Below are 27018 nucleotides of genomic sequence, written 5' to 3' on the forward strand. Positions count from 1 at the left end.
TTTTTTTTTTGGGGGGGATGGAGTCTCGCCCTGTCACCCAGACTAGAGTGCAGTGGCTCGATCTCAGCTCACTGCAATCTCTGCCTTCCAGGTTCAAGCAGTTCTCCAGCCTCAGACTCCCGAGTAGCTGGGACTACAGGCACCCACCACCATGCCTGGCTAGTTATTGTATTTTTAGTAGAGGTGGGGTTTCACCATGTTGGCCAGGCTGATCTTGAATGCCTGACCTTAGGTGATCCGCCCACCTTGGCCTCTGAAATTGCTGGGATTACAGGTGTGAGCCACTGCGCCCAGCCAATTTGTTGTATTTTATCAGAGGTGGGGTTTTGCTATATTGGCCAGGCTGGTCTCAAATTTCTGACCTCAAGTATCTGCCTGCCTCTGCCTCCCAAAATGTTGGGGTAACACGTGTGAGCCATTGTGCCCAACCCTGTTACTGATTTTAGAAAAACATTTAGAACTGGGCATGGTGGCTCATGCCTGTAATTCCAGTGCTTTGGGAGGCCGGTGTGGGAGGATCACTTGTGCCCAACCTAGGTGACAGAGCGAACCCTGTTTTGTTACTAATTTTTTTGAGATGGGGTCTGGTTGTGTCCCCCAGGCTAGAGTGCAGTGGGGCCATCACAGCTCACTGCAGCCTCAACCTCCTTAGTAATCCTCTTACCTTGGCCTCCAGAGCAGCTGGGACTACAGGCAAGTGTCACTATGCCTAGCTAATTTTTAAATTTTTTTGTAGAGATGGTTTCCAGCTTTGGCCTCCCAAAGTACTGGGATTATGAGCATGAGCCACCATGCCTGGCCTGTGTTCTGATTTCTATTCCGAGATAGATAGATAGATAGATAGATAGATAGATAGATAGATAGATAGATAGATAGATACATAGATACATAGATACATAGATACATTGATTGATTGATTTTTTTTTTAAAGACGAAATCTCGCTCTGTCATGCAGGCTGGAATGCAGTGGCGTGATCTCGGCTCACTGCAAACTCTGCCTCCTGGGTTCCCGCCATTCTCCTGCCTCAGCCTCCCAAGTAGCTGAGACTCCAGGCACCCGCCACCACGCCCAGCTAATTTTTTTGTATTTTTAGTAGAGACAGGGTTTCACCATGTTATCCGTGTTAGCCAGGATGGTCTCCATCTCCTGACCTTTCTTTTTTAAAAAATAGAGACAGTAGCCAAGCATTGTGGTGGCACATACTTATAGTCCCAGCTACTTGGGAGACTGAGGTGGGAGGAACCCTTGAGCCCAGGAGGCTGAGTGAACCAATGTCATGTCACGGCACTCCAGCCTAGGTGACGGAGTGAGACCCTGTCTCTAAAAAGTTAAATAGAGATGGCATCTCGCTGTTACCCAGGCTAGTCTCGAACTCTTAGCCTCCCAAAGTACCACAATTACAGGCATGAGTTACCATGCCTGGTCTTGTTTTCTAGCTTTTTAATGTGGAAGATCAGATCATTGATCTGAGAACTTCCTATTTTCTCGAAGCATTTTAAGCCATAGGCTCCCCTTTAGGCACTGCTAGCTGCATCCCACACATTTTGATATGTTTTCATTTTCTTTTTCTTTTTTTCTTTTTTTTTGTTGTTTTTTGAGATAAAGCCTTGCTATGTACCCAGCCTGAGTGCAGTGATACAATCATGGCTCACTGTAACATCAACCTCCTAGGCTCATGATCCTCCTACCTCAGCCTCCCAAGTAGCTGGGACTATAGGTGTGTGCTGCCAAGCCTGGCTAATTTTTTGTATTTTTTGTAGAGATGGGGTTTTGCCATATTGCCCACACTGGTCTCAAACTCCTGGGCTCAAGTGATCTACCCACCTGGGCCTCCCAAAGTGCTAGGATTACAGTATGTGAGCCACTGGGCCTTGCCTTAATTAATTAATTTAAAAAAAAATTTTTTTTGAGACGGATTCTCATTCTATCACCCAGGGTGGAGTGCAGTGGTGTGGTCTCAGCTCACTGCTATCCGCACCTCCTGGGTTCAAGCAATTCTCCTGCCTCAGCCTCCTGAATAGCTGGAATTTCAGGTGCACACCACCACACCCGGCTTATTTTTGTAGTTTTTTAGTAGAGATGGGGGTTTCACTGTGTTGGCCAGGCTGGTCTCGAACTCCTGACCTCGTGATCTGCCTGCCTCGGCCTCCCAAAGTGCTGGGATTACAGGCATGAGCCACTGCTCCTGGCCTCCTTAACTTACTTTTATGTTTAAAGTAGATGTCTTATAGACAGCATTTAATTGGTGGCTGGGTCTTCCTTTTTTTTTTTTTTCCCAGTCTTACAATCTCAGTCTTTAATTGGAACGTTAATCCATTTACATTTAATGTACAATCCCATATGGCTGGATTAAAATCTACCATCTTGTTACTTGTTTTCTATTTTCTGTTTCCTCTTTATCTTTTCCTGACTCATTTAATTTTTGTAGTATTTTTTAGTATTCCATTTTATCTCCATACTTACTGCCTATACTTATTTGTTGTATTTTTGTTATTTTATTAAATTTATTATTGTTATTATGGAGATGGGATCTCACTCTGTTGCCTAGGCTAGAGTGCAGTAACATGATTATAGCTCACTGTAGTCTTGACTTCCTGGCCTCAAGCAATCCTCCCACCTCATCCTTCAAAGTGCTGGGATTACATACCCAGCATGTTATTTTTATCTTAAACAGTAAGTTACCTTTTTTTTTTTGAGACAGAGTTTCACTCTTGTTGCCCAGGCTGGAGTGCAATGGCACGATCTTGGGTCACCGCAACCTCCGCCTCCCAGGTTCAAGCAATTCTCCTGCCTTAGCCTCCCTAGTAGCTGGGATTACAGGCATGTGCTACCACACCCAGCTATTTGTATTTTTAGTAGAGACGGGTTTTTTTCATGTTGGTTAGGCTGGTCTCGAACTCCCGACCTCAGGTGATCCGCCCACCTCTGCCTCCCAAAGTGCTGGAATTAAGCAGGCATGAGGCACTGCACCCGGCCATAACAGTAAATTATCTTTTAAAGACATCATCTAAATGGAAAAAATAGCCTTTTATATGTACTCACATACTTACCATTTTCAGTGCTTTTGATTATTTTCTATAGATCCAAGTTTCGATCTGGTATTATTTTTCTTTTTCCTAATGAACAACTTTTAATGTTTGTTGTAGTACACATCTACTGATGATGAAGTCTCTGCTTTTATTTAGAATGTGTTTATTTTGCCTTCATTTAAACAGCTTTTTATTTTGAAAAATTATAGACTTATAAGAAGTTTCAAGGCTCACATCAGTTGTTTCTCTTCCCTCAGGGATCGCAGTTCTCAGTAGTATGAAAGCGTTTGTTTGATATATTTTGCCTAGTTTCTAGTAGCTTATAATGAGAGGTTAAGTCCCCCATTCATCTTAGCTAAAAGTGGAAATATCTGCTTTGGTTTTTATTGAAGATCATAAACAGCAATGGTTATATAAATTGTGATTCTGAATTTCCCAGGACTGTTGAAGACATTCATATATCATTCAGTATCCCCTGTATCACTTCATAAATGAGTTATATAATAACTCCTGTTTCTTTTACTTTTTGCCTTGCCTGAAAGGAAAATCAGTCAAGATTTCTACTAGATCATCGCAGTTTTGTTGACCTAGAGGTGACACATTTGCATTCTTGCCTTCTACTTATTTTTTTCTTTTCATTTATATTTTATTAATCTATTTATAAAAGCAGTAGCCCATGTCCCCTGTAGCACATTTTTTCTTTCCTTCTCTCTCCGTCCCCTCCCCTGAATTAAGTACTTTACATTGCATGGAATAGAGACATTATGATTGCCTTTAAGTAACTGAGCTTAAGGATTTACAGGAAAAGATGATTAGATGAGACTCTTTTCACCAGGCCTCGTAGTGAAAAGATTTAACCATAGAGCCGAACTACACGCTCCATCAGAAATGTGTGCCTCTGACCAAGCAGGACAGCTCATGCCTGTAATCCCAGCGCTTTGGGAGGCCCAGGCGGGCGGATCACGAGGTCAGGGGTTCGAGACCAGCCTCGCCAAGATGGTGAAACCCCATCTCTACTAAAAATACAAAAATCAGCCAGGCATGGTGGCGGGCACCTGTAATACCAACTACTTGGGAGGCTGAGGCAGGAAAATTGCTTGAAACCGGAAGGCGGAGGTTTCAGTGAGCCAGTATTGAGCCACTGCACTCCAGCCTGGGCTAAAGAATGAAACTCTGTCTCAAAAAAAGAAAGAAAGAAAAAAGAAATGTGTGCCTCTGTTCCCTATTGGGATTTTCCCTAATCTGTTTCTGTGACCAGTACTTTCGCTGCTATTTAGCTATCTCAAGTAACTGTTTTTCCTTCTTAGAGCCCTGCGTGTGTGCTGTTCTCTCTATTGTTCTCGTTACTAAAACTCACATTAACTTTTCAAAGGAGAGTATTTGATTGGTTTACTTAATGACCTGCTGGTACCAGGCAGCCTTCTAGGTCATTAGGTCATTAGCCAGCTGAGAGAGTCTCTGTTCTTTGGTCATGTGCCACACTTGATTGAGTTAGGGTCATGTGGGTGGTAAAAAGTGTTATGTCCTATAAAACCTGTCAGAATTGGTGTAGCAGGTACTCAGCATTATCCATCCTCCTCCATTATCATATAAAAATTGATTCACTTTAAACTTAAGAACAGTTATTAAACTGGATGTTTCCCCAAAACCAGTCACCTTCATATTTATAGATTAAGATTTAGATGAATTATTGACTTCATTCCTGAAATATTGGGGTTTTTTCCCTTCTTTATTTCATTCATAGTCACAAAACAAACGACAGTCTTTACCACCTTTTAGCCACAACTTAAAATAAAACCATGGTACTGATTGTTGGTCCAAGAAAGTCCATCTGTTAGAGACTATGAAGAGAAGAGAAAATTCAAATGTTCCCATTCTTGTTAGCATCTCTAAATTTGGAGGAAGATGAGGTTGAAACTATAAGCTGAAATGAGGCTTTTGGATTATTAGCCCCACCTGGGTTTGAATCCTGGCTTTTCTGATTTACTAGATGATAGATGAGTATCTTTTTTCTTTTTTTTTTTTTTTTTGAGACAGTGTCTTGCTCTGTCACCCAGGTTAGAGTACAGTGGTATGATCATGGCTCACTGCAGCCTCCACCTCTTGGGCTCAGGTGGATCCTCCCACCTCAGCCCCCTGGAGTAGATGGGACTACAGGTGTATGCTACCACACCCGGGTACTTTTGTAGAGACGGGATTTCACCATGTTGCCCAGGCTGGTCTTGAACTCCTGGGCTCAAGCCATCCGCCTGCTTGGCCTCCCAAAGTGCTGGGAAAGAGTATTTTTTTATAAGCTTCAGTTTACTTGTGAATAAAATGGAGGTTATAGAGTTTACCATCTGTGACTGTTAGAATTAAATTATAGGATACGTGCAAAGCAGTTAGCAAAGTGCCTAGCACGGAAGAAGTACTTGATAAATGTTAGCTCCCATTATCTCTAGATCATTAAGTTTTTTTTTTTTTTTTTTTTTTTGAGACGGAGTCTCGCTCTGTTGCCCAGGCTGGACTGCAGTGGCTGGATCTCAGCTCACTGCAAGCTCCGCCTCCCGGGTTTTACGCCATTCTCCTGCCTCAGCCTCCCGAGTAGCTGGGACTACAGGCGCCCGCCACCTTGCCCGGCTAGTTTTTTGTATTTTTTAGTAGAGACGGGGTTTCACCATGTTAGCCAGGATGGTCTCGATCTCCTGACCTTGTGATCTGCCCGTCTCGGCCTCCCAAAGTGCTGGGATTACAGGCTTGAGCCACCGCGCCTGGCCTAGATCATTAAGTCTTACTAATAATAAGGGTTAGACTAGTCTAACAATAAGTTAGTTACTAGTGCTAAGGAAAATTAAAATTTTTTGGTACATAAGCTGAGATATTATTAAGCCCTTAGACATATGGCTATATGATTTTTACTTTCTAATCTCAACTATGAAATGTTGGTCCCAGAAAATTTTTTAAGGAAAGTCAGTCCTGTGATAATTTTATATTGTTGGAATTCTTACTTTGTCACTAGATATGTGACCTTGGGCAAATTAGTTAACTTTTCTGTGCCTCAGTTTCTTTATAGTTTTATATACTTTTGTCTGTAAAATGGGGAAAATACCTTAGAGGATTGTTGTAAAGAATAAATGAATTGATATATATAAACTAGCACATAGGACAGTGCCTTTATTTATGTAAACAGGCTCGATATATAGTGTTACTTTATAAATTGCTGCTGCTGGATTTGACTCCTAGAAGTTAAATATTTGAATATTAGGCCCCTTTGGCCTAACTGGCTATTCTTCTCATCATTTAATGTGAATAGATATGTTTGTAGGAGATTTGTTATCTTTAGTTTCCATTGCCAGATTAACTTGCTAAAAATGCAGGTGATAAGAGATGAGTGAGCTGAAGGCCATGTTCGATAGATAATCTTGTGGTTCCATTTTGAGGGACACAGAATTTCCATATATTGCTAGTCCTCCTTTGTGAAGCTTTTGTAGGGAAAATGTATCTTGAAATTTTTATAAAGCTGATTCTCCCCTCCCCTGCCTCCCATTGAAATGTCCTTTTTGGGTGACCACAGGGAGTGGAGTGCTAGCAAGGTGAAAGTGGGGTATTGGAAAGGCAATTTGAATTGAGACCTTTGATTTTAGCTTTACAAATCCAGCAAGTAAGGAATTTTCTAATCAAGAGTTACTTCCCTTCACGAGGAAACTCATTTCTGATTTATATTTCCTTCTCAAGGAGTGACAGTAATGCCTTTTCTTTCCATATGAGTGAGATTGAACATTGTTTTTGTAATGTTTATTGATCATTTGCGAGTTGTATATTCATGCCCTTGACCTTTTTTTTTTTAATAAAGAGACTGTAGATAAAGGACATTAAACTTTTGCCAAGTATGTTTCCAACATATTTTTCATTTTGTCAGTTATCTTTCATTTGGTCGTGCTTTTTTAACAGTAGAGAAACTTTTAATGAAATCTATAAATTTTCCTAAAAGTGTTATGGTTAGAAAATATTTGAGTGCCATAAAATGTCATAGTTTGTGTGTGGATGGGTCCATTTAATAAAAATTTTTCCTTAAAATTTCACAGGATTTGCAGTCTTTGCAAGCTAACATAGGCCTGAGGCGCTAACATCATAATAGCTAGCACTCACTGCACACATGCTGTGTGCCATAGCAGTGTGCAAGGTCTTTTATGTACAATATTCCTAAAACTCAGCTTCAAGCTAAATTGTATTATCTGCTTTTCATAGATGAGTAGTGAGCCCTGAAGAAGTGAAATAATTTGCCCAGGGTCACAGAACTAATTGATGGATTGGAATTTTAACTCAACTCTGCCTAACTCCAAAGTATATAGTACACTTTTTCTACAAAGCTTTACTTTTTGAGGCTTCAGAGAAATTATATTTATCCTAAAAGTTACATTACTTTTACTAGAACTTGAAAATATGAATCTATAGCCTACTGAGACTGCTCTTGATTCCCGAAAGCACAGGAGATAAGGTAATGAAAAACATGTAAACTAGCTGAAAAGTCTTCACTGTCTAGGGCTTTGATTTTCAAAGTGTGGTTCTCAGCCACACTTAGTGACTCACACCTGTGATCCCAGCACTTTGGGAGGCCAAGGCGGTGGATCACTTGAGGTCAGGAGTTCCAAGAACAGCCTGGCCAACATGGTGAAATCCTGTCTCTACTAAAAATATAAAAATTAGCCAGGCGTGGTGGCAGGCTCCTGTAATCCCAGCTACTTAGGAGGCTGAGGCAGGAGAATCACTTGAACCTGGGAGGAGGAGGTTGCAGTGAGCCGAGATCACACCACTGCACTCCAGTCTGGGTGACAGAGTGAGACTCCATCTCCTACCCCCCACCACCCCCGCAAAAAAAAAAAAAAAATGTGGTTCTCAGACCACCATCATCAGCATCACTTGGGAATTTGCTTGAAATGCGAATTCTCAGGCCCTACCCAGATCTGCAGTTTTCTGATTATGTATAATCAGAAAGTCTGTAGGCTAGGCCCAGCAATTTGTTTTATAATCCCTCCAGTTGGTTATAATGTATGTTAAAATTTGTGAACCACTGATCTAGGGAAATTGTTTCCTAACTAGTGTTTTATTTCTGCTTCTATTGAGTTTTAGCCTAGTCTCAACAGTTGAGTGCAAAATTAGCATTATTGCATAGTGGCAAGGACATGGAGTCACACAGGAGGTAATTGAATCCTGGGTCATCAAGAATTTCAGGGCCGTGCATGGTGGCTCATGCCTGTAATCCCAGTACTTTGGGAGGCCGTGGTGGGTGGATCATTTGAGGTCAGGAGTTGGAGACCAGCCTGGCCAACATGGTGAAACCCCATCTCTACTAAAAATACAAAAATTAGCCAGGCATGGTGGCAGGCGCCTGTTGTCCCAGCTACCCAGGAGGCTGAGGTAGGACAATCACTTGAACCCGGGAGGCAGAGGTTGCGGTGAACCGAAATCACGCCATTGCACTCCAGCCTGGACGACAGAGCAAGACTCTCTCAAAAAAAAAAAAAAAAAAATTTCAGGCAAGTTCACCTCCCTGAGCCATAGTTTCCCATCTTTGAAATGATATTAATAACATCTATCTCCATATAAGATTTTTTTTAGAATTAAGTAAGATAATATGTAAAGTGTCTAGTACATTGCCAGGATCCCAGGTGTTTGAGAAATTGCATCTAGCAATTTTTCTTGTTAGCAAAGAGCGCCCACCTCCATCTGTTCTAAACTCCTCTTGTTTCTTGAATGTATTTGCTGTCTTTTGTCTCTGGGGCTTTGTATTAACTTCTCTCTTGGACATCTAACCTCCTACCCCTCTTTGCCTCACTAATTTTATACATCCTTTAGATCCCTGCTATAGTTACTTCCCTTGGAGGGGGCTTTCCCTAACCCCCACCCCCCAGTCTCTATAGCAGTCTGTATTTCTATCACTGCATTTATCACACCACTTTGGAATCATCTGTCTCCTGTATAAACTTCATTGAGGCAGTGTCTTGTTCACTGCCATATTCCTAGGGACAAGTAAAGTTCCCTGTATATTGTAGGAGCTAAGTGTTGAATGAATGAATGGTGGCTGCCACTATTTGCTTCACCTTCACCCTCCAAGAGCAATCTCCCCATTCTGGTTTATAGTTTCTGTGCTCACTGCTTGTGATAATCATAAGTATGTATTGTTGAGAACAGTGCCTTTTTTCTCTTTCCCTGAAAGCACATACTTTAATGTTGGCTGACATAGTAGTTCACTCAGCTGTTTCCTAACCACTGATCCCTCTGTATCACAGGTATCTCCGGAGAGCTTTGTGCCTTGATGGATCAAGTTCATCATATGCAGCACTCAAAATGGCAGCATCCTTCGGACCTCACCACGCGGTGAGTGGGTGATTAGAAGAAGATGGAAAAGGGTAGAATGGCTGGGCGCGGTGGCTCACGTCTGTAATCCTAGCACTTTGGATGGCCAAAGTGGGTGGGTCACTTGAGGTCAGGAGTTTGAGACCAGCCTGGCCAACATGGCGAAACCCCATATCTACCAAAAATGCAAAAATTAGCCGGACGTGGTGGCGAGCATCTGTAGTCCCAGCTACTTAGGAGGCTGAGGCAGGACAATTGCTTGAATCCCGGTGGCAGAGGTTGCAGTGAGCCAAGATGGTGCCACTGCACTCAAGCCTGGGTGGCAGAGCGAGACTCCGTCTAAAAACAAAAGGGTGAAATTTGGCTGCAGGAGGAACATAGTGGGGAGTAGGGGTGGAATTGCTTAATTCAAGAGGCAGGGTGAATAAAGTGATGCAGTATAATGGAATAAGAACTGGACTGAGGCTGAGCACAGCAGCTCACGCTTGTAATTCCAGCACTTTGGGAGGCCAAGGCAGGAGGATTGCTTGAGCCCAGGAGTTCGAGACCAATCTGGTCAGTGTGAGACCCCTTCACTACAAAAAATACAGAAACTTAACCGGGCATGGTGGTATGTGGCTGTAGTCCCTGAGAGTGCCTGAGAGAGGAGGATTGCTTGAAGCCCAGGAGCTTGAGGCTGTGATGAGCAGTGATTGTGCCACTGTACTCCAGCCTGGGCAACAGGGTAAGACCCTGTCTCAAAAAACAAAACAAAAACTGGGCTGAAATTCAGGAAACCTGAGTTCTAATACTAGCTTTGCAACTTGGTGTCAAAGGACCTTCCTAATTCTGAAATCTTCTGGATTTTTTTTTTAAGACTCAAATTTAGTATTACAGTTCTCTGGATTCTTGATGCAGTGTGGCTGTACAAATTTATTCAGTTACTTTGATTCAGATACTCAAAAACTTTGGAATCATCTTTTACTCTTTTCTCTCTCACCCCATATTCAGTCTACCAGCAAATCCCATAGGCTCTGCATATACAGTTGTCCTTGGTATTCATGAGGGATTAGTTCCAGGACCCTCTTTGGATACCAAAATCCCCAGATGCTTACATTCCTTATATAAAATGCCATAGTGTTTGCATAACCTGTGCACATCCTTCCATATACTTTAAATTATCTCTAGATTACTTACGATAACTAATACAGTATAAATGCTATGCAAATAGTTGTTATACTGTATTGTTTAGGAAATAATGACAAGGAAAAAATGTCTGTACATGTTCAGTACAGATGGAAGCATCCATTTTTTTTCTTTGACTATTTTTGACCCATGGTTGGTTAAATCCATGGATGTAGAACCCATGGATATGGAGGGTCAGCTGTATATCCAAAGCCTAACTATTTCTCATCATTTGACCTGGATTGTTGCAAGTCTGCTAAATGCCCTCCTTGCCAGTGCACTGTTCACAACTCAGCAGCCAAAGAAAGAGATTCTTCTAAAGCATCAGTCAGATTTGCTCAATATTTCCTAGTGGCTTCCCATCTCACATCTTCCCATTCTTGTAATCCCCTACTAAATCCTATATGCTTTGACCTATGTTCACCAACCTCATGTCCTAATACTCTTCCTCTTGCTTTAGGGCCTTTACCGTCATGTTCCCTCTGTAGTTGTCAAAATTATATAATTTCTCAGAAGGAAAGGCAGCATAGTGTAATTGTTATTAGATAAATTCTGGAGTCAGATGTGAATTCAAATCCAGGTTCTTCTACTTACTTTACTGTATGACTTTGGGTAAGTTATTAACCTGAGGTTCAATTTCCTTACCTATGCAAGGACTTAATGAAAATACTAGTAGGATTGTCACAGTATTAAGTGAGGACAGGTATTTAAAGAATTCAGCAAGTACTTGCATATAGGGATAGATAAATGTCAGGTACTGTTACAGTTATTTTCAACCCTGGCTACTACTCATAATCACCTGCGGAGATATCTAAAAATACAGATGTTCGTATCCTGATTCCAGGTATTCTAAGTCATTAAGTCTGGGAGGAGGGAGAGGCCAAGAATCCATATCTGTATTTGTTTGTTTTTTCTTTTTCTTTTTTTAAATTTTAGAATCCATATCTTCAGAAAGTTTCCTAGATTGTTATTAGGAGCACTTTTAGAGTCGAAAATGCGATCAAATTATCTTAGAGTGTCTTGCTCAGAACCCCAGCCCAGCACATAACTAAGAAACTTTACTTTGAGTCTGTGCTGTTAATTTTTCAGTCTCAGCTTGCAATGTGATACTCACATGATGACTTACCTTTCTGGGAATTTATTCTAATTTTAACTGCTGTGTCCTGAGCAACCTTGAGCTGTGTCAGACAATGAGGTCCTTCTGGAGGTACAGGTCTGATGCAAACAATGAAATATAGATCCTATCCTAAATTCTTCTGGAGGAAGAAAACGTTTTTTTTTTTTTCCTCCCCTACTTAAACATTATTCTACATTAGTTTTCCTTAGAACATTGTGTATATGGCACATATCACCATACTGCCTATGGGAATTAGGTGGCTTTGGGAGTTGGAAAGCAATAGCACTTATGGTGTGGTGTTCATATAAATAAAATAATATAAAATTTCTAAAATTGCGAGAACTGAAATATAAAATTAATACCTGATTTCCAGAAGTAAAGATTTTCTTAAAATTGTTGTGCTGGCCTTTTTTTTGGTGCACAAATAGCCATTCTAGTTGAAATAGCCTTCCTGTTTGTACTCTCCCTCTCTTGATAGAAACTACGCCCGCCGACAGAAACATCTGCAAAGATACAGTCTGACTCAGTGGGTTGACAGGAACATGCGAAGCCACCATCGGTTCCAGCGTCTCCCAGACTTCTCGTACAGTTAATTTGTCTCATCCGATCAGCAACGAAGGTCCCTACACCTAGGGTCCTACTTGGAGCAGCATTTCATGTTCTTTTGCTGTTTTGTGCTTTGCCGATTTTGAATTTTATTTTTCACAGATTTTAATTTAAAAAACTCGTCACCTTTTGGAAATGCCCATTGCTGACTTGAATTTTTTTGTATGAAGTCCTTCCTGATATTGTGTGTGTTTGTGTGTGTGTGTCTGTGTTTAAACAAATGTTTGGTTGGTATAGTTTTTTTGTTTTTTTAATTTAAATTGAAGGTAGCTGCCTCCTGAAAGCCAGCATTAAGCCAGAACACCCAGGCTCAAGCAAAAGACCCACCTCTCTGCAAAGGCAAAGTCTACTTCTGGTACCTCAAAGAATCATTGTTCAGTCTCCCATAAGGAAGAGATTCTTTACCAGGCTGTGAGCCAGTGTTACATGACTTGTGAATGGATATAAGTTACTTTTAACAATCCCTCTTACTTTTTTATTTGAATCCTCTGAATACCTGTCAGTATTTTAAAGTTGGCAATCCAGAACATTCTAAGTAGGATGGAGCGGGAGAAAAATCCTATTGAAAGGACAAATTAAAATAGTAAATCCTCTCCTCTCCCTTCTGTATGTACTAGCTGCCTTGTTTTTTTTTTTGGCGGGGGGCGGGGGGGAATTTTTTTCATTCTTTATTGAACTTATTTTGCACAACGGTGTTTGTAAATCTTATACATCTTACTTTGACAGAAGACTTATAATACCTTGTGGTTTTGAGACTGGTTGTCTCCTTTGCCTTTCTTCAAGGATTTTCCTTTTTCTTTTTACCCCACAGTGACCACTCTGCTCGTTAGTATTTAGTGGCAGTATTCTTGTAACCTGTTAGACATGGATATGCCTCTTCACGATGGCCTCCTTGCTCTCTTTAGAGCTGCCCACTCAGAGTCTTGACTCTAGGGCAGGCTAGTGCTATTGTGGTGTCAGTTGGTATTTAGTTTCATTTGCTGAACCCCAACTTTAAGTATGAGTGTTAGTTAGGGAGCCTCCATTCTGTGGGAGAGTGTGGAAAGGCACTCTTTTGTCTCCATTATTAGTTAACAAGAGGTGTCTTTAGACCCTAGATGTTACCATCTCATTTGGTCAAACCCCTCATACCTAGTTTCACATAGATGCTAACATGGATGTAATATAGTTGTGACTAAGCCTATGCACAAAAAGCATTACCTGATCTTAAGGTTTGGTATTCTAACCAAAGTTGACAGACTGCATCTGTCTTAATGGATATCTTAGGAGTTGGTTATTCTTTTTCTTTTCTTTTTTTTTTCTTTTTTTTTCTTTTTTTTGAGGTGGAGTTTCGCTTTTGTTTCCCAGGCTGGAGTGCAATGGCGCGATCTCTGCTCACCACAACCTCCGCCTCCTGGGTTCAAGGGATTCTCCTGTCTCAGCTGGGATTACATGCATGTGCCACCATGCCCGCTAATTTTGTATTTTTTAGTAGAGACGGGGTTTCTCCATGTTGGTCAGGCTGGTCTCGAACTCCCGACCTCAGGTTATCCGCCCACCTCGGCCTCCTAAAGTGCTGGGATTACAGGCATGAGCCACCGCACCTGGCCGGTTATTCTCTACAGATAGCTGTAGACATCATTTTGGGAAGTTTTGCAGTCTGGCATTTGTGCTGTTGTTCATTCTCTGTGAAGGTTGTTCATAGTTGCTGTAGCCTCTGTCTGGTTTTGTGATTTCATCAATCCCATCTTTCTGTGTAAGTAACGCATTCTAAACATCCTACCCCACTTTAGAAACTGACTTGGGGAAAGCTTGGTCATTTAAGCCAACAATAAATTTGGATGAATGTCCCTAAGTGTTTACTGTTTTTATCTAGTCGAGGATTTGCTTTTCCTTGAACATTTGGTTTAAATTCTGGGGCCAAAATGCAAAGGAGAAGTTCTATTCAAAGGCAGTTGTCGAAATCTATTATTTTAGTTAGCCTACTTGGCATTTACTACATCGGTCACTTCTCCAGGCTGCCCTAAATTAGGTTGGTGGAGTGAGACATGCCAAACATCCACCTTTGGGACCACAGCATAGTTAAAATTAAATGTAGTTGGAATAGCTAGCATTGCAGCTGTCTAGTTCCCTACAGAAAACCCAAGGAGTGAAGGGACAGGATTTTGCTTAGGCAAAAATCTAAGACTCATGTTCTTGCCCTCCTGGTACATGTGGTTTTGAGACTGAATGTGTAATAGGAGCACTACCTTTGCCAAATCAAATGAGTGACAGGTTAACTAGAAAATGTGACAATCACATTTCCTCTTAGCTCAAATAATTCTGTTTTTCCAAAGCTTTAGCAGCTTAATTAAATCTGTTGGACTGGGGGAGGAGAGAGCTGTTCTCTAGTGGTTAACATGGTATTCTTTAAGAAGAAAAAACAAAGCCAAAGAAAACTCATTATCTGGCATGTTCGCCTTAAAGATGGTAGTGGGTAGAATCTGGAGTTTTCATCTCTTTTCAAAGCTGGATATCTCTTATATTTGGTGTTGGCCTCTAAGTCTAATATTGCAGTTGGAATTCTTGCTGTATTATTTTTTAAGTAAGTGTTATGTGCATTTAACTGCTTTCTTCATCCATGATGACATTCCCACCATGGGGGTCTTGACAAAGCAGAGTAAAAATATGCTGTTTACATTGTTTACTTATAAGTAAGGAGCCTGAAATAACCTGTAGTTTCTAATGCAGGCCCTGATTTACTTGCGTTGTCAGTTTCAATTATGAAACTGAAGTTTGGTGCCTCCTCTTTATCATGTTTTTTCTCTTGTAGCAGTTGTGTTTAATGTCATTAAAAAGAAATAAAAGTTCTTCGTCAGTGACATATGTACTGTGGTGGTCTGTCGTAGGCTTCGATGGAGGGTTATTTGCCTTCTTCCCTTCGATGGAGGGTTATTTGCCTTCTTCCTTTGCGTAGGTAGGTTAGTAGGGTGGGGAGGGGGGCGGCAGTTAGTAGAATGTGGTACTGGGAAGGCGAGGGTGCTTGCTCCCTATTCTTTTGAAGGTAAATTACAGTGTTGAGAAAGGTGTTCTAGCAGTTAAGAAATGTTGAAATTGATTGGGATTTGCAGCTACATATGGTGCATGTCAGGAGCCTGACATAGGGAGAGCCTGAAATATCATTATGCCTCAGTTTTTGCAGAGGGGGAAGATGGCTCAGCCCTGATCAGGCAGGCATTGCCTTTTATTCCTTCCCATGGCTATGTGGTTGGCCTCCCTATTTCTGCTTCTCCAGAGCTAGCACTGATTAGGGAAGAAGCCATGCTATCCCAGAGCATTCTCTCTTTGAAGGGGATGTAAGAAACCAGCATCAGTGATACAGAATTGATGGTTGTTCATAACCCAGTTTCTCAAGAAACTGCGGCTCCTAAAAACTGGGTGAAGATTGGATAAGTGTGGGTAGATGTGGGAGACATAGTGTTCCTTAGATCCCTTTCGTGAACCAAAGCTGCTTAGACTTACCCCCGGAAGCAAGGAGAAAAGGGAAGGTAATAATAACTTGTCACCTATGTTAGCCAGTGCTTTAAAAATCTGAGTTCATGCTGAGAAAACAAGTAACAACATGTTTAGCCATGCTGTCTGGCCTGCTGTGCTCTAAGTTTTGTCTACAAATTCTAGATAAAATACAGTATTGAGTCCATGCAAAAGACTCAATGTAAGTTTGCGAAGTACTCGGCAACTTAACATTCTTGTCTCAATCTGAGGTACTCTCCTTAACCTATGCATATCTGTTTTGTTCCTATCAGATGTAGATAGGATCTTTTGTTCATTTTACATTACAGAAAAGTGAAGTTTTAAGGAGAAATGGACCTTCTCCAAGAGGAATGGGGTCGTTCTTTAATTAGCCTATTTTGAGCTTTCATTGGAAGAAAAAACCCAACCACCTAAAGCTAGAAAGTGGAGTTCCCTGCTTCTCTTAGTATTCTGCTTTTCTAAGAGAAAACAAGTATTCCTAAGCTGATTTTAGTGTATGCTTGCTCTGTATGCCAGAGCACCTGTCAGAAAAAAAAAAAAAATCCACGTGTCACAGGAAGTATCAGCTGGTCAGTGGTGGAATTCCTAAATGAACAGGCTCCCGCCTTGTCCTTCCTCCCCACCTGTCCTCCCCCTGTGACAACTGGGACATGGCATAGATGGAAAATCTGGCCCTCCCAGCACCCATTGAGAAGAGGGTGGAATATAATATTTTGGATAACCTTTAAAGCAGTCTAAGTGATAGTGCTGAAATATATCACTAAGGAACTATTTGTTTTGAGAAAGCGTCTCGCTCTGTTGCCCAGGCTGGAGTGCAATGGCGCGATCTTGACTCACTGCAACCTCCGCCTTCTGGGTTCAAGTGATTCTCATGTCTCAGCCTCCTGAGTAGCTGGAATTACAGGTGTGTGCCAACACTCCTGGTTAATTTTTGTATTTTTAGTAGAGACAGGGTTTCACCATGTTGGCCAGGCTGGTCTTGAACTCCTGGCCTCAAGTGATCTGCCCCACCTTGGCCTCCCAAAGTGTTGGGATTACAGGCATGAGCTACTGCACCTGACTAGGAACTATTTGTATACAAAGTTTTCCTTCCACTTCAAGTCACATTTGAAGGTTTGGTAATATTTTGTACCGATGGAGCTTGATGGAGCTGGGCAAGGGAGGACGGTGAGCAGGGTGTCGCATTTATAGAAGCAATTTGTTCTTGGAGGCTACTTCTTAAATGCAAGTTCCAGTAACCGTCACATAGGTTTAAAGAGAATCAGAAATAAATCTAAAGCATCATATTAATGGGTTGGTGAGATTTTGCACATTTTTGTTAAGGGTTGAACCAAAACTCTTAAAAATGGATTATTGGCCGGGCGCGGTGGCTCAAGCCTGTAATCCCAGCACTTTGGGAGGCCGAGACGGGCGAATCACGAGGTCAGGAGATCGAAACCATCCTGGCTAACACGGTGAAACCCCGTCTCTACTAAAAATACAAAAAAATTAGCCAGGCGAGATGGCGGTCGCCTGTAGTCCCAGCTACTCGGGAGGCTGAGGCAGGAGAATGGCGTGAACCCGGGAGGCGGAGCTTGCAGTGAGCTGAGATCCGGCCACTGCACCTCAGCCTGGGGCAGAGCGAGACTCTGTCTCAAAAAAAAAAAAAAAAAAAGGATTCTTGAGAAGGCCCATTCTGAAAAACTAGGGGACAAGAGTAGGAGGAGAAATGGACTCTTGCCTCATAGAAACACTCACCAGTCTGTCTTCCTCCCCCCTCATGTTCCTAGGAGGATGCACCTTGGCTTCTATTGTAGGAAGTAGGTAGAGTCTGGGAATCTAAATTCTCTGTTTTTGGCAGATAAGGACACCAAGACCTAACCTCAGAGAATTAACTTGCCTGAGGTGTTAGGTGATTACAAAGCAGGGTCTCCTGCTTCTCAGACCAACATTTCTCCCACAGGCCTGCTGTAGTCTGCAAGTAAGGTCTCTTGGTCTCAGAGACCTGCCTGTGTCTTTCCACAGTTGTGAGAAAATGTCTGTGGATCTATGTGATGGTGGTGAAAGGATCACATCCCAAGTCTAGCTGTGTAGGGTTCTACTTTGCAACTACAGTAGATTCAGGGAAGGCTCAATTGTTACACAATTGGGAGCTTAGGGAGGTAAAGGTAATGGAGTTTTATCGAAGCCAAGAGTGTTACCTCTTTTTCTGTCATACCCTTTATGATGTACCACAGGCACAGATTAAGTTGAAGATAGGAAACCCCCATTAGCAGAGCTCCCTGAGCCCCACTGACTATACTATACCTAGTGCTGACTTCGGGGCTTTTCCATCATTTGTCACTAGATGGGTACAGAGGGCCTAGGAAATACCTCTTTGAGGTTTGGGTTAGAGTTCAGTGTGCAACTCAGTTTCCTACTTTGCTGTGCAGCCTCTAAAACCTTCTTTCCCTCTGCTTTCAGAACCTTCTAAAACAGTCAACTCTAAGCCCTGCTCACCGGACATTTTCTTTCCAAGCTCTTCCTGGCTCTGGACAGGAAATGTTCGAGGTGCCCCATTTACTGGTTTTTGCTCCTTGGCTAATATCATCATTACTCTTTCAGTCTGCTGTTGGGATCATAATGGTGTTCCTTTAACAGCCTAGAACAGCAGGCTATGAATACTGAGCTGCAGAAAGCAGCTTTTGCTGTTCCCCTTCACTCCTTCCTTACCCTAGGGAGAAACAGGAATTGCATTCCTTTGGCCAGGAAAAGCACCCAGCCCCATCCAGTGGGGAAAACCCTTTGTTTTAAAAACTGAGTACCAGCCTGCATACCTATCTAGTAAGGCAGCCCAAGCTTGGTTTGGGGGAGCCTCAGTCATAGGATGATGGAGCAGCTATTTTCTTCTCCTACACGTGCACCCCCATCTGTTTGAGATTTCCCTTCCAACTCCAACTTGGCTGGCAGGCATGTCCCTAAGAAGCTGCAGGCCAAAATGGAGAGAGAGAACTGACTCCCTCCTCCACACATCCTGACTTGCTGCCAAGTGCCAGAAAAAGAGGGCAACATTTGGGCATTTACCAGAAGACAAGGATGTGCCTTTTCATTTGTCTTTTTATTTTACATTTAAAAAGTGGTTATTGCTCTAAGTGGATCAGAGGTAAGGACCTCTCCCCTAAGGAGCCTTGGCCTTGCAGCCCCATTCAGCAGGGATGGAAGTCACAAGACAATGAGTGGAGCCTCATGCCCTCCCATGAGGAAGCCCTTAGTATTGCTGACATCTGCCCTTTATCCTGTCTCTCCTCCCCAGTGCTGCCACACTTGGGCAAAGCAGAGTGGTGGCAGACCCAGCCTTGAGAGCTCTTGTAGACTGGAAGGAAGGGGCGGTCATTGGGTGATGGCTTCTGGCTCTCTGGCTTGGAGACCGATGCTCTTATTCATTTCAACAAATATTTACTGAGTACCAGGCTTGTGCTAGGTGTGGTTCACCCACACCCATCCTTGGCCGCCAATGGAAGATGCAGAGGTCCACCTCTTCCCATGCAGGTATCTGGCAGCCATAACTCATCAGTCCTAGGAAAGAGTCTACCTTCCCTCATCGAGCACCATTTTTTTAAGCCAGAAAGGGGCAGTGGAGAGAGAGACCTGTCACCTAACACCACTCAGGCTCTAAGGAAGGACATGAGGACCCTGGGTAACTTTCACGGAACCCTGGATGAGATGGCAAGATATGAAGACCCCAGAGGCCAGTGGTGATAGCCAGGGCTGCTCTTCCTGTCTGTGGTGAATGGCTCAGGCCTGCCTTCCAGCAGCTTCCACTCCAGAAGGGGTGTTTTAGTAACCCCCAGAATGCCAGATGTGATGTGACTTTTCAGTTGTCCAAGCTAGCATTTCTGAAATTCCAAGAGATACTTCCTAAATAAATTAGACCAGTACCTTCCAGGTCTTCCTAAGACCCCGAACTGATGATCTTACAGTCATAAGGGTCAAAGAAGATAGAGGATGCAGGCAACCAGCTCAGTCTTCGGGGGAATCTCTCTGCCCTCTATAGTGCGGCCTTCTGATTTTTGTTTTCCAAAAGAGACAAACCAGGTAACATCTTACACACTTGCAAAGGTGTGTATCATACCACAAACATGTCCTTGATGGCTGGATCCAGAAAAGGCTTGATGGCAGCCATGATCCTGCATGGCAGGCAGCCCCACAGCTTCTCTGATGTTCCTTGGTCTGAAAGACACAGCTTGCGTCAGTCCTCGTGCTTGTCATCTCCCAGGGCTTTGTGCATTTTCTCAAAGAGGAAGCCAGTCCAGGAGAGGCAAGGAGGCAGAAGGCTGTGTCTCATGCAGCTTTGCCTTTTCCAGAATGGGGCCAGGCCTTTTAGTTTTGTGGCTTATTTTTATTTTATTTTATTTTTTGCAGAATTTGGGTTTGTAGTTCAGCCTCCTTCATCTGACTAGGGCAAGGAGAAGAGAAAACTGCAGCTAGCTGCGCCTCCTCCCCGCTGCTGCAGTCGTCCCTCTCCCTGTGCCCGTGGGCCCAGGGACCCGCTGAGAAGAAAAATGGAATCCTTCTCTCTGCAGACAGGCAGTCACGCTTCAATGATGTTCACTGAGGGCTTGTTTGGAAACTGGGAGGAAAAAAATGAGAGAAGCGGCCAGGACTAATTGAATAGACTTCTTGCAAGGCTGGAAACAGAGGACAGAAGAAGGAAGGGAGGAGCAGCAGGGCTGCAGCCTAAATAAGCCAGGCTCTTGTCCCTTGTGGAAGGAAAAGAGAAGCCCTGCCTGGATGTCTTGTCTTTCTGCCTTTTCAAACCCAGCCTTCAGCCTCACTCAACTGAATGGCCAAGACTGGGTCCTGGGCCCATGGCCCCTGGCACCCAGTTTACCCCCAGCAGTCATCCCTCTGAGTGCAGCCTCAGCCACTGACATTGTTGAGGTGCTTCTGGAGATGGGGGTTAATAAAAGGCTTCAGGAAAGTGCTCCAGAGAGAAGACAGTAAGCCAGAGGGTACAAGGAGATGGAGGGAAGAGGAGATGTAGAGAGGGCCAGATGTTTGTTGGATAATCATCGTCAGAGCCATGAGATCATGAGATCCTCTCACATTCTCTACTGTCTGTCTTCTTAGCTGCTCAGGGCAAGCACTGAAAAGATTTTCATATCTGTTTTACAGAAGAGGAAATGAAAGTACAGCAGTAAAGCACCTGCCCAAGGTCACAAGGCACAGCAGGAGCAGGAATGAGCCAGACACCCCATTCCTGTTGTCCCGCGCCAACCAAGAATTCTGCCCTCCCCATCCACTGCTTTTTTTTTTTTTTTTTCAAATCACCACTGGACCCTGGCACCCTGCAAAAGGAGAGGATCCAAAATCAACTTGCAGTGTCCCTGTGTCACACAGGCAGCAGCCAAGTCTGGCTCTGCCCAGCTGTCGCCATGCCAGGCCCCGAGCTGACCCCCTCTTTAGTCCAGGGATTACCAGAGCACAAGGCACAGGGTGGCCCACCCAGGCCCAGGTCTTGCCCTCACCTTGCTGCGGAGAAGCCCCCCGCCCTGGTGCTCTGGTGTGCTGGTTTCTGATGCACTCTTGGTTTTTTCCTTGTTGTTATTGGGTTCATTGTCCTTGATGATGTCATACTGGCGGCAGAAGAGGGCGATGACACCTGAGGGGGACAAGTGAGCAGTCAGAGGCCAGGGCCTAGGTTCCTGCCTCCCCTGCTTCTTTCCCACTAGTGCTTGCCAATGGTCTCTCCTGATTGTGCCTCACCTGCACTACTGTAGCACCCTCCCTCTGCCCTCTGGCTCCTGTTTTCACCTGTGCCCTCATGAGCCACCCCTTTCACTGCTGCTAGGCCGATCTTCCTACAATATGCATCTGATCATATCTCCTCCTCTCCTTTCCTTTAAACCTCTGACAACGGCCAGGCGCGGTGGCTCACGCTTGTAATCCCAGCACTTTGGTTCTGTTTTGTGTTTTGAGATGGAGTTTCACTCTTGTTGCCCAGGCTGGAGTGCAATAGGCGCCAACTCAGCTCACTGCAACCTCCGCCTTCCAGGTTCAAGTGATTCTCCTGCTTCAGCCTCCCAAGTAACTGGGATTACAGGCATGTACCACCACGCCTGGCTAATTTTGTATTTTTAGTAGAGATGGGGGGTTTCTCCATGTTGGTCAGGCTGGTCTCGAACTCCCGACCTCAGGTGATCCGCTCACCTTAGCCTCCCAAAGTGCTGAGATTACAGGCATGAGCCACAGTGCCCGGCAATCCCAGCACTTTGGGAAGCCAAAGTGGGCGGATCACGAGGTCAGGAAATAGAGACCAGCCTGGCCAACACGGTGAAACCCCGTCGACTAAATACACAAAAAGTAGTTGGGCATGGTGGCAGGTGCCTGTAATCCCAGCTACTCAGGAGGCTGAGGCAGGAGAATAGCTTGAACCTGGGAGGCGGAGGTTGCAGTGAGCCGAGATCACACCACTGCACTCCAGCCTGGGCAACAGAGTGAGACTGTCTCAAAGAAAAACAAACAAAATCTCTAACAGCTCTGGTTTTTCTTGAGGGGAAAATAGAAACAATAATAGCATTTGTTGAGCTTGTGCCAGGCCCTGTGCTGTGCACTGACATATTCTATCTCACTTAATCCTCAGAGCTCTGTGAGGATACCTATTATTATCATTCCCAGGGTACAAGTGAGGACACTGATATAGAGAGAGTTTCACTAACTTAACTCAAGGTCACACAGTGGCAGAACTAGGACATAAACTCCAGGGCCTGCAGTCTGTTAAATGCTTAGTTTTATCAAACTAATAATACATGAACAGAATGTTTTTTGAAAGTCAGACAGTATTAAGGCAGCCAACTCCAGTCCTTCTAGGTGTTTTCCCAATTTTACTTCTATATTTAGAATGTTATTTCTTGATCTATTTTAGAAATCTGTTGACTTCCAACCGGGGCAGATAAAGCATCACAACTTCCTCTACTTCCCTCCCTATTATCTTAACAAAATTACATCACAATTTTGGATTAATTCACTATGTTTATATTGTTATGATTATATAAATACTGTCTGTGCCAAATCTAATAACGCACCATAAGCAAACCTCCTCTTTTGTACAACCCTTTGTTTTGCCTCATTTTCCAAGTGCCTGTTATTCTGTGTGCTTAAGGAACATTTTTTTCCAAATGCTTCTACAATACAGCCTGCCTTTTCAACCACCATGCTAATAAAGCTTTAGCATAGTATTCAAATCCCTCAAAAGACTCCAGTCTACAGCCTCGCCATCCTTTACTCCCCCACGTTCCACCTTCTCTCTTGGATTGCAGCTGCCCTGAACCAAACTGAACTTACTTTATTTCTTGAACATACCATGCCCTGAACACTATTCTTCTTTTGGCTGCCTGGTGAACTCCTATTTATCCTTCAAAGCTCAGTTCCCATGTTATCGCCTCTGTGTTTTTCCTGATTTCTAACCCACAGTTTTTCCCTCTGTTCTCCTACATGATACTATCATAGCACTCATCACATTGGATTATAGTTAAGTTCAGCCCAAGAAAATGAAAAAGAAAAATTTAAAAGAGTAAACGAGAAGAAAAGAAGTAAGTTCGGGCCTGGCTTCGCCCAGACAGTTCTTTGCAGGCACAGGGGTCTTCTTAGTCATGATTGTAGCACTACTGTTTGGGCTGGAGTGATTGTTCAGTAAATGCTGGTTGAATTGAGTACAAAGATGAATGAAACTTGGCCTTTACCAGCCTGGGCAACACAGCAAGGCAAGATCCCATCTCTACAGAAAATAAAAATTTAGCCAGGCGTGGTGGCACATGTCTGTAGTCCCAGCTACTCAGGAGGCTAAGGCATGAAGATCACTTGAGCCCAAGAGGTCAAGTCTACAGTGAGCTGTGATTGCACCACTGCACTCCAACCTGGGTCTCAAAAAACAAAACAAAACAAACAAAAAGCTTGGTCTTCATTCTCAGGGAGCTCACAGACCACAGGTAAAGGAAAGAGACAAGAGCCCAACTAACTTACATATGAAAGGCTAAAGAGAGGAGTGAACAGTATGCCGTGGGGGTGTAGAAGCAGGAGGGCCATTCTAATGGACAGATTGAGGGAGTTTTTACTGTGGCTGTCTTGCAGCCATGGTGACTGGGTCTAGAAGGGTGAGTAGGTTAGGAGAATGTCCCAAGGCCAAGCAGTGACTTCCCCTGAGCTTACCAGGCCTGGACCCCTTGGAGGCACAGCACCCCAGAAGAGGAAAAAAGGGCTGTAGCCATGACCAGAGGTAAAGGGCCTGTGGAAGTGTCCAGCCCCAAGAAGCTGAACCTCTTCTGAGGGAGGGCAAAGGCAAGTACTCATTTAATCCTATAAGGCAGCTAACAATATGCTGGTTTTTTGGTGAAGAGTGAGGTAGAAAAGGGGTCAGATCTGGTTCTCAGAACTGTGGTTGGCAGGACTTGGAGACTTTTCACCCTTAGAGATGTCTAAACCCCTTACCCTTTGTATTCATGAGAGAAGGGGCTGGTCAGAGTTCTCCATTTCTCAGAGGCTGAGGGAAGAAAAAGGGCCTGGAGGCCAGACTCACCTGCCCACATGAACAGGACCACGACAATGATCAGCACCTCGCCTGTCCGCAGCTGTTGGTTCCTCCCCATCTCTTTCATGGTTACCTCATCTGTCGGGAGAGACACTAGGTCCAGTGCTCCTTTCCTCCCTCAGCCACTCCTCTAGGGCCAAGCCCAAGACAACAGTGCTGATTTCTACAGGTACCCACACATCTAATGTACATTCTAGAATGCACTGATGGCTAATTGGGATGGCAGTGATAGGACCGAGTCTAAAGGGAGTTTATATGCCCAGCATCTTGTCGGGGACTAGCGTGAACCCTCTCTCTCTCAGGTACTGCTTTACTTGCCAGCAGGGTTAAGGGGAAGGAGACAGAGCTTTCCTCAAGCCACCCACTGGTCTGGTCCTGACCACCTCTCACCCCACCCCATCCCTCTTAACAGTGACCCGGGCCTGCCTTTGTTCTTAGAGGCCATCTTCTCAGCCTCACGCGGGGTCTTGAAGAGCACAGGCTCACTGGCTGGGCTTTGGCCCTGAATGGAGATGGCCTGCACATGCACTATGTACTCCGTATCCTCCTCCAGGTCCCAGAGGGCACACGAGCGGGTGGTGGTGTTCACCTCCTGGATGAAGCGCAGCATCCGCACATCCTTCTTCTGCAGACAAGCGCCAGTCACTGCTGTGAACACTCAGTGACCAGCCCCACTCCTGCCCACCTCCCAGTGGTGACAAAGCCTTTACATATACAATCTTCATTCCATCACCTCCGCTATCAATATCTCCATTTTATAGGGAAGGAAACAGGTTCAGAGAGGTTAGGGAAGTTGCCCAAGGCCACATATCTAGTAAGCACTGAAGCTAGGTCCTAAATGCAGATGTCTCTGAGATCAAAACCATGCCCTTAATTTCTGTGTTCCACTTGAAAGTTCTCGAACCCTTCCTCCCTGACTGATTCTCTTCTAGAGAATTTTCAGACATATGTCCAAATTGTTCATCTCCCTTGCCTGAAGTTCCTATTTCCTTTCTGTTTCTCCATCACCACCACTGCCACACTCCTACCCCCATCTGCCACTACTATCCTGATGTGTCCTTCCCCCCGAGGACAGTGGAGCATTACCTGCTGAGAGATGGCAAATCCGATGACAACCTCATCCTCCAGAACATCCCAGCTCACCACTGCAGAGTTGGCCTTGAGGTGCCTGACGGTGACGTTCACTGGGGCTGAAGGACTGTCTGGGGGACGGGGAGGCACCTAAGCCTGAACATCCCCTGTTGTGAGGCCCAGACCCACTGTCTCATAAGTAAGAAAGGGAAACCTGGGGAAGGCCTTGCAGGAGGGGAAGGAAGAAACTAAGGCCTCGATTGGGTCCAGTGACATGGCTCTTGGCTCTTCAGTGGGTTGAAGAACCAAGCCCAAGAGGCCCCAGGCTCCTCATAACTGGGATGGAAGCCCCTGCTGGCCACAGGCCGGCCCCACCAGGGGTCCAAGGCTCAAAGTGATGGGCCTGGGCCAGGCCCCTATCTAAGGGATGGGCGGTTAGAGTTGTGGAGAGAGTTACGGAGGGGACATAAGTGGACAGAAACTGAAGGTTAGCTGATGAAAAGCAGACCAAAGGACTCCCAGTCCAGTGCTCTTTTGACAATACTGCCCTGTCCAATGAGTGACCTTGAGCGAAGGAGAAAGACCCAGAGATCAAGAAGTGTCAGGCTGGGGTGAGCCCTGGGCTGGGAATGAGGAGAACAGAAGTATCCCCAGAATTGTGGTGGCCCAGGCAGAATGAAGCCTGGGGAAGAGAACAGGTAGGGGAAGAGGATCAATGAGGAATCACTCCAAGAGACAGGAGGTAAGTGGGAGTGAGAGTGATGGGAATAGTGGGGGTCAGTGAGGAAAACCATCCAGGAGAGGGGCAGTGCAGTCACATAAGCCTCTGTATCTTCCAAGGGGCAGGTGCAGCATGGGGCAGAGCTGGGCCTGAGCAGTACCCCTAGCCCCACAGAGAGTGAACTTGAGGCCCAGGGGGCTGGGCCTGGGACCTGAGGGAGACAGAGCCAGACATGGAGAGGGAGGTGGAGAGACAGGACACAGACAGGTGGCGGCAGACACAGAACCAGAGGACAGAGAAGTGGGGCATCTGAGAAAGACAGATGCGAGAGAGCGCGCCCCGAACCACGGAAGGAGAGATGAGCCGGGCAGCTGCAGCCAGGAGGGACAAAGACAAGAGTGGTAGGAGAGGCTGGGCAAGGACAGGCCGGCCCCATGGGGCAGGTCAGACACTGCACCAGCTCGGGTGCTGGAGCCCACCCCACACCCTGCACTGCGCCCTCAGGTGCCAGCCCCCATCCCCTTCACACGTGCTCCTGCACAGCAGGACCCCATCTGCCCCTGCAGAGTTGGCCTGCAGGGCTTTGAGAGATCTTGGGGACACAGAGAGACGCCCAAGGTGGGAGAACTGGTGTCCTCAGCTGCTCCCTGGGCCAAAGAAGGGAGCTAGGGAAGCTGAGGCAAAGACCTGGGGTTAGGGGAATGGGATTAGGGGACTGGGGACCACAAGACCCTAAGAAACCCAGGGCTGAGGTGACAGGGGAGGTTAGGAAACTGAAGGACAGGTCTGGGGGTCAAGGAGGTAGGGAAGATGCTGGGGGTTGGGTTAGGGGAGCAGTGTTTCGGCCGAGACAGGAGATCCCTAGGGGGCAGGGAAAGGACCAGGGGACTCCCAGGTAGAGGAGTCTGCCCTGGCGCCGGCCCCCCCCCCCCCCCG

General features: G+C 44.8%; 2 protein-coding genes across 11 annotated transcripts in view; one reads left to right on the top strand and one right to left on the bottom strand.

The window, feature by feature from the left end:
• Nucleotides 1-15097, top strand: part of S100PBP (S100P binding protein) — a 45121-nt gene extending 30024 nt beyond the window's left edge. For 3 of the 7 annotated variants that reach the window (XM_017884444.1, XM_017884440.1, XM_017884443.1), the window contains exons 6-7: nt 9300-9387; nt 12126-15097. In XM_017884444.1, the coding sequence (XP_017739933.1) occupies nt 9300-9387; nt 12126-12240 (203 nt within the window). In that variant the 3' untranslated portion in view covers nt 12241-15097. Of the gene's footprint in view, nt 1-3572; nt 3624-9299; nt 9388-12125 lie in introns of all 7 variants that reach the window. The other 4 variants (XM_017884446.1, XM_017884441.1, XM_017884445.1 and 1 more) reach the window with 2 other exon arrangements.
• A 3705-nt stretch (nt 15098-18802) lies between these two features.
• Nucleotides 18803-27012, bottom strand: FNDC5 (fibronectin type III domain containing 5). Of its 4 annotated transcripts, none has more exons than XM_017884577.1 (5): nt 25377-27010; nt 24717-24915; nt 24279-24368; nt 21232-21365; nt 18803-20333 (listed from the first exon to the last, which is right to left on the bottom strand). In XM_017884577.1, the coding sequence occupies exons 2-5, from the start codon at nt 24898-24900 to the stop codon at nt 20295-20297; spliced, it is 447 nt and encodes a 148-aa protein (XP_017740066.1). In that variant the 5' UTR covers nt 24901-24915; nt 25377-27010; the 3' UTR covers nt 18803-20294. The 4 variants fall into 4 exon arrangements, with proteins under 4 accessions (XP_017740066.1, XP_017740067.1, XP_017740068.1 ...); XM_017884578.1 differs by having other exon boundaries at nt 18803-20849; XM_017884579.1 differs by having other exon boundaries at nt 18803-20867; nt 25377-27008.
• Nucleotides 27013-27018: the final 6 nt, after the last annotated feature.

This window comes from Rhinopithecus bieti, unplaced genomic scaffold (assembly GCF_001698545.2).
Source record: "Rhinopithecus bieti isolate Rb0 unplaced genomic scaffold, ASM169854v2 scaffold_13029, whole genome shotgun sequence".
NCBI lineage: Eukaryota > Metazoa > Chordata > Mammalia > Primates > Cercopithecidae > Rhinopithecus > Rhinopithecus bieti.